General features: G+C 32.8%; 1 protein-coding gene across 3 annotated transcripts in view; it reads left to right on the top strand.

The window, feature by feature from the left end:
* UGT41A3 (UDP-glycosyltransferase UGT41A3) overlaps positions 1-7,211 on the top strand; it is a 43,681-nt gene extending 36,470 nt beyond the window's left edge. For 2 of the 3 annotated variants that reach the window (XM_062675514.1, XM_038019609.2), the window contains exons 9-10: positions 2,760-2,863; positions 6,993-7,211. In XM_062675514.1, the coding sequence (XP_062531498.1) occupies positions 2,760-2,863; positions 6,993-7,174 (286 nt within the window). In that variant the 3' untranslated portion in view covers positions 7,175-7,211. The remainder of the gene's footprint in view (positions 1-2,759; positions 2,864-6,992) is intronic. The other variant, NM_001257038.1, reaches the window with a different exon arrangement.
* Positions 7,212-7,482: the final 271 nt, after the last annotated feature.

The following is a 7,482-nucleotide window of genomic DNA, read 5'->3' on the forward strand; positions in this document are numbered from 1 at the left end:
ATATCTATGAAACAAATAAAATAAAAAAATTCTTTTGAAAAATGAAACCATTCCATCAGTATTTTCTTATGACGTTGTCACGTTCAACTATCGTCAGTAAACCGACTTTACAGACAACCAATTTTTTTTTTTTTGGGGGGGTTTTTGCTATCCTAGTATATAGTCTAGTCAACAAGTTCAAAAACGTGTTAAATAGACATAAAGCTCCTAAAAATATGTACGATAGCTCATTGGATGCGGAATGATGTCTACAAAAATGTTTTTTAAGGGCTTATTAGCACATAAAAAATTGCGATTGTTATAAACAAAATAAGATTAAAAAAAAAAGGAATTTGGTTTTTCCTTAATTATTTCTAAAATAATGATATTTAAGGAATTTTGAAAAAAGATCCTGAAAGAGGAGGAAATTTCCAATAAAAAAGTCCCAACTTCCGGAATTCTGTCTCTATTATTTATAAAAAAAAATTAACGCTGAAAATAGCGCTCCGCGAGGTCGTTACGGCATAGGCGCGCCGTCTAAAAATCCGGTATATCACCTAAAATATTTTTTTTATAGTATTAAATAACAATTTAAAAATTTGAATAAATTATGGTTTAATCTAAACACTTGAACGAAAAAAACCTAGGTGAAAAAAAAATTTTACATCGATTTTTCAAAAATTTACACCATTGTTAATTAACTAACTTTTTTCCAATCTCTGTTTTTATAAATTACGGTATAAAAGTTTCAATAATTCATCTATAAATTTTTCCCTTCGTGGAGCTCTTATCATTAAAGTACTTAATAAAGTAATGCAAAAAAAAATTTTAATCTTTATTATTTTGATAATTATAATTTTTTTTAATTAACAAAAAAATAAATTTCTAAAAAATTTTATGACAAATAGTTTTTTTGCGTAATATCTTAATATTGCTGTTTTTGCATCTACCATAGGCATTAATTAACATTTAAAAAAAAAAATTTTACGCTATTTGTTAAGAAATTGTTTATAAACAAATACACTATTTTGGGATTCTTTTAAAAAAATTTTTTACCGTCTTATTGTATAGGTGAAATAAAGATTTAAAAACAAAAAAAAAATTCTTAAATAAATGTTTTAATTGTTTAAAATCGTTTTTTTCATATTTCAATTGTTTAAATAATTAGTTAAGAAATTATTTTTTCTTAAAAATCATCATTGACTCTTTTCAGCGGATTAACAAAGAAATACATTTTTTTATAAATAATTTCATTGTTTATTAACTTAACAATTTGTTATAAAAAATCAATATTAATCGTTATATTTTTTTTCGAAGACTACAAAAAATTACAAAAACAGTAGTTACAGTAACAATAGTTACAGGATCGATTTTGAATTTATTTTAAAGATAAATAAATCCTTTATATAAATGACTTAAGTGTCCTTTACCGTATCTCTTATAGTTTAAAAGTTATAACAATTTATAACTTGACAAATTATGTAACGGCTGTAATTTCATTATCATTTAATATCTAAAAATGTGTAAAAAATACAAAAAAAAATTTTCTATATTTTGTTATGTATGGTTGTTTTTGTAATTTTTTGTAGTTTTCGAAAAAAAATATAACGATTAATATTCATTTTTATAACAAATTGTTAAGTTAATAAACAATGAAATTATGTATAAAAAAATGTATTTCTTTGTTAATCCGCTGAAAAGAGTCAATGATAATTTTTAAGAAAAAAATAATTTCTTAACTATTTATTTAAGAATTTTTTTTTTTTAAATCTTTATTTCACCTATACAATAAGACGGTAATTTTTTTTTTTTAAATCCCAAAATAGTCTATTTATTTATAAACAATTTCTTAACAAACAGCGTAATTTTTTTTTTTTAAATATTAATTAATACCTATGGTAGATGCAAAAACAGCAATATTAAGATATTACGAAAAAAAACTATTTTTCATAACATTTTTTAGAAATTTAATTTTTTGTTAATTAAAAAAAATTATAATTATCAAAATAATAAAGATTAAAAAAATTTTTTTGCTTAACTTTATTAAGTACTTAAATGATAAGAGCTCCACGAAGGGAAAAATTTATAGATGAATTATTGTAACTTTTATACCGTAATTTATAAAAACAGAGATTGGAAAAAAGTTAGTTAATTAACAATGGTGTAAATTTTTGAAAAATCGATGTAAAATTTTTTTTTCACCTAGGTTTTTTTCGTTCTAGTGTTTAGATTACACCATAATTTATTCAAATTTTTAAATTGTTATTTAATACTATAAAAAAAATATTTTAGGTGATATACCGGCTTTTTAGACGGCGCGCCTATGCCGCAACGACCTCGCGGAGCGCTATTTTCAGCGTTAATTTTTTTTTATAAATAATAGAGATAGAATTCCGGGAGTTGGGACTTTTTTATTGGAAATTTCCTCCTCTTTCAGGATCTTTTTTCAAAATTCCTTAAATATCATTATTTTAGAAATAATTAAGGAAAAACCAAATTCCTTTTTTTTTTAATCTTATTTTGTTTATAACAATCGCAATTTTTTATGTGCTAATAAGCCCTTAAAAAACATTTTTGTAGACATCATTCCGCATCCAATGAGCTATCGTACATATTTTTAGGAGCTTTATGTCTATTTAACACGTTTTTGAACTTGTTGACTAGACTAATATGGAGAATGGTCTACAAGGTCGATCAAAAACACACTTTTTTTTAATTTGTCAGATACTAGGTTTTGAAATTGGACAGCCGAGCTATCTATTGCGTTTTTGTATTATCAGTTACTACAAACGTGCGAGATATCTGTCGAAGGTCTTCAGCGATAAGGTGGTGCCGCCGGCCAAGCTGATATCGCATTACGTCAAGGTTGCCATCGAAACTAAAGGTGAGTAGTATTGTGACGTCATTTGTTGGCTCGATGAGACGTTTACCTTTTGCCTCAATTTTCGAGCTATGCTTAAAAAACAGTCCCCAGCAAAATGACATTTAAAAACATAGATTATACACTTAATACATTTTAAATGACTTTAGCGGGAACGCGAAGAGCGAAGTTGTGTGAATTGTTTCATTTTGTTTAATTACTGTTTCTTCAGGCTTAAATGTGTAATACCGGTGGTTTATTAACTGTTTAATATCTGTAAAAGTGCACAAATGTAGGGGAATGAAACAATGCAGCCGGGCGTTGCTTCTCGAGATCTTCGAAAAAGTTCACTGAAAAAGTCTCAGTAAACAATCACCATTTTACTGAGATTATATTTCAACCAATGATTTTTTATACAACAGATATGTTATCTTCATAGTAACTGACTCTTCAAATCTGATCGCGCCATATATATCTACATACCTACCGATATAGTGCACACACATGTTGACAAGTAGGAGTGGGTAATATCGGTTTTGCCGCGTATCGAATCGTATCTATATATCGAGTATCAGTATCGGATATTGAATCTATATATTTTCTGAATCTATATATTAATGGATGCTAGTAGATTTTCTCGATTCATGATATTTGAGATTTGAAACGATACGCTGATATAATACCGTAGTAGATATAGATTTAAGTCAACGTTATACGGTTGGTTTTCTGATATCATTTTATAATATGATTTTAAAGTAATAAAAATAACATGAAAATAAAAATATCAAAAAAACTTTCCTTCATGCTTTTATCAGGCTTAGGACTGGCTACATTAATTTCAGTTTTAGTATTTTGTGTCTTAATTTAAAATTACAAAATATACCAAAAGAGTGTAGATTTCAAAAGTTTAATACAAACACAAGAAATAAACTCAATTATTTGGATTCAACTAAAAATAGAAAAATGTGTACTTTAAAAATCAAACACAAAAAACTTTTAAGTATTTATAAACACTTGTCCAAAAATTGTAGTTCAAGGTCAAAGCGCGTGAAATTAAATTCAACGATGCAAATATGCTATACTGCATTCAAGTTAGGGTCGAAAATTGAAACTTCTTTCCTAAATTGTGTCCTGCTGATACGCTAAGAATAATCTACAGATATATGGACTTAAATATAAGGTTTACAATTGTATGGATAATGCCTGTTTCTGTTTCATTCATCACATGATATCCCTATCGTGCGCTCACTCACTCTGGCCGATTCGATACGAACCAAACGAATATTGCTGATATTCACAAATCGGTACGATATGCCGATGCGCATCACATCGAGCAATATCGTGTATCGGCTGATATCGATATATAGATTTCGATTCACGAATCGGTACGATGTCGGAGCCCCGTGGTTCGTCAGGAACGTCGACCTCCATGACGACCTGGACTTAGAGTCCATCAGTAAGTATCTTCAGTCGGCGTCCATGCGCCACTTCGATAAAGCGGCACGACACGAGAACCCTCTCATCGTGGCCGCCGGTAACTACATTCCCGATCCTGCGGACAGAATGGAAAGCAGTCGACGTCGCCCAAAACACGTCATCTCGGATCCTCCCGATCCACTAACGGTGCTTTTAGGTACTTCAAGCACCGGTCACCGTTCTCGTCGAACCCGTCGCTTGCGACGAAGGGCTCGACGAGTAAATTAACTCTCAGACACAGCCCACTGAGTTTCTCGCCGGATCTTCTCAGTGGGTCGCGCTTCCGATCCGGTGGTAGATTCTGCGAAGCACGGCTCTTGCTAGGGTTCGTGTTAGCAACGTCATCAGGTTTGAGCCCCATGAGCTCACCTACAAAAGTTAGGGTTACGCTGATATAGCCTCTCACTCAAGGCTCTCAGCTTAGGTAGTTAAAAAAAAAAAAAAAGGTATGATATGCCGATGCGCATCGCATCGAGCAATATCGTGTATCGGCTGATATCGATATATAGATTTCGTGCGGGGCGATATCGGATTCAACGATATTGCTGCGATATATAGATATTGAATCTAGATACGATTTATATCACCCACTCCTATTGACAAGTAGCAATTAATGAAAAGTACAAAAGATGGGATAAGCGCGTGAGTAAAAAAGATAGCTATAATTGGAACGATTGCACTTGTTATATTAATATTGTATTTGTTTAGACGCGACTAAAGACGAAACGTCCCAATTGGCCTGTTTTCGAGTCTTCACTCGACGTGCGCTTGAAACATATCTGCTTCTTTTTACATATCAAATATAATTGACTTCAACCCATATCATCTCGTTTCAGTTTAGTTGAAATATTTATCTTAAATCTTAATTAATTGTAATATTAATCGATTGGCATGAATCATTTCATTTAAAGAAGACCTTTATAAAAGGGACGCGACATATTGTTCTATAGTACAATTGCTTATACTAGAGGTACCGCAGTAGTCGAAATTCGACTATAATTAATTGGAATTGTAAGTTTTTACACTATTATAATTGTATTTTATACTTCTATAATCACAAATTTCGCCAAGATTGCACTATAAAAAATATTAACAAAGACAAACAATATTTAATCTCAATTTGACAACAGACGTCAAGAACGAAAGTTTGACAATAAATAGTGTGCATGCGTGTGTGCGTCAAATACATGGTATGTAGTGTGTGTAATGTTTTCTTTATTGATTTAATGTATCTTTTATGCATTATTTAAAAAAAATATTAGCATTGTGCACTTCTTCTCTATATTCTCTATAAGTGTGAAAAATTTCATACTCCTCCGTCCGCGCAATTTTCGTAAAAAGGGATACAAAGTTTTTGCTTCACGTATTAATATATAGATAAATAGCATCCATTTTGAAAGCACACACATCAACATATGTCTATCTCGGTGTTCGAATCCCGCAGGCGGGTACCAATTTTTCTAATGAAATACGTACTCATATCAACAAATGTTCACGATTGACTTCCACGGTGAAGGAATAACATCGTGCAATAAAAATCAAACCCGCAAAATTATAATTTGCGTAATTACTGGTGGTAGGACTTCTTGTGAGTTCGCACGGGTAGGTACCACCGCCCCGCCTATTTCTGCCGTGAAGCAGTAATACGTTTTAGTTAGAAGGGTGGGGCAGCCGTTGTGACTATACTGAGACCTTAGAACTATATCCCAAGGTGTGTGGCGCATTTACGTTGTAGATGTCTATGGGCTCCAGTAACCACTTAACACCAGGTGGGCTGTGAGCTCGTCAACACATATAAGCAATAAAAAAAAAAAAAATCGTTCTTATTCAGCACTGTATCTCGCAGGAAAACAATATAACAGTATTTCAGTGCGTACATAAAATGAAACATGAATATACGTAAGAGTCAGTTCAGCCGGGTCTGTCTTGGGTGGTACATTATTTATTGACTTTGATATATTTACTATTTATTGACATTATTTATTGAATCTAGCCTCTTGCGTTCTACCTCCGTTTGTTAAGAGCATGGAATCTATATATTAATACGTGAAGCAAAAACTTTGTATCCCTTTTTACGATAATTTCGCGGACGGAGGAGTATGAAATTTTCCACACTTATAGAGATTATAGAGAAGAAGTGCACAATGCTAATCTTTTTTTTAAATAATGCCTAAAAATAAAATAAATCAATAAAAAACATAACACACACTACCATGTATTTAAGGCACACACGCATGCATACTATTTATTGTCAAACTTTTGTTCTTGACGTCTGTTGTCAAATTGAGAATAGATTAAGTATTGTTTGTATTTATTAATATTTTTCTATAGTGTAGTCTTGCGGGATGGATGTAATATGCTCTGCGTAAACTCTGTCCCGCCGTCTCAATAGCTCCGACTGGGCTCCCGCCCGGTTCGGGGTAGGGGCTGTGAGCGGCAGGAGTTTTAGTGAGGTTCGACTCCCACATACCCCACCTGCCGTGCGGGTGGGAATCCGGCGATTTTCTCCAGTGGAAAAAAAAACAGTGTAGTCTTAGCGAAATTTGTGATTATAAAAGTATAATAGTGTTTGAAAATAGAATCATAATAGTGTACAAACATAAAATTTCAATTAATTATAGTCGAATTTCGACTACCGGGCGACCACTAGTCTTGATTAATATAAAATATGTTACAGGAGCCTACCATCTGCGCTCTAAGAGCCTGCTGTATCCGTGGTACCAGCGTTGGCTCGTGGACATCATAGCGGCGCTGCTACTAGCGTGCCTCGCGGCGTACCTAGTGGCCAGGAGGGTCTTATGTTACCTCTGGACCTCCGTAAAGGGCGGTGATAACAGGATTAAAGTCAAGAAAAACTAATCTATAGTTTATTTTGTAAATAAATGCTTTTGTTGTATTGTTTTTTTTTTTTTGTGGGACGGTTGACCCTTATTTTTTTAGGTGTTATTTCTATTACGATTGATGGCATCGGCAGGCTTTGCCCGAAACCTACCCGGCAAGGGCATCCACACCCGCCCCCGCAAAGAAACAGACCCACTGAGAAGATCCGGCGAGAAACTCAGTAGGCTGTGTCTGTGGGTTAATTTACTCGACGAGCTCTTCGTCGTAAGCGACGGATTCGACGAGAACGACGACCGGATAGTTTTGCGTGATAACGTCGGTAGCAA

The sequence above is a fragment of the Bombyx mori genome, chromosome 24 (assembly GCF_030269925.1).
Source record: "Bombyx mori chromosome 24, ASM3026992v2".
Taxonomy (NCBI): Eukaryota; Metazoa; Arthropoda; class Insecta; order Lepidoptera; family Bombycidae; genus Bombyx; species Bombyx mori.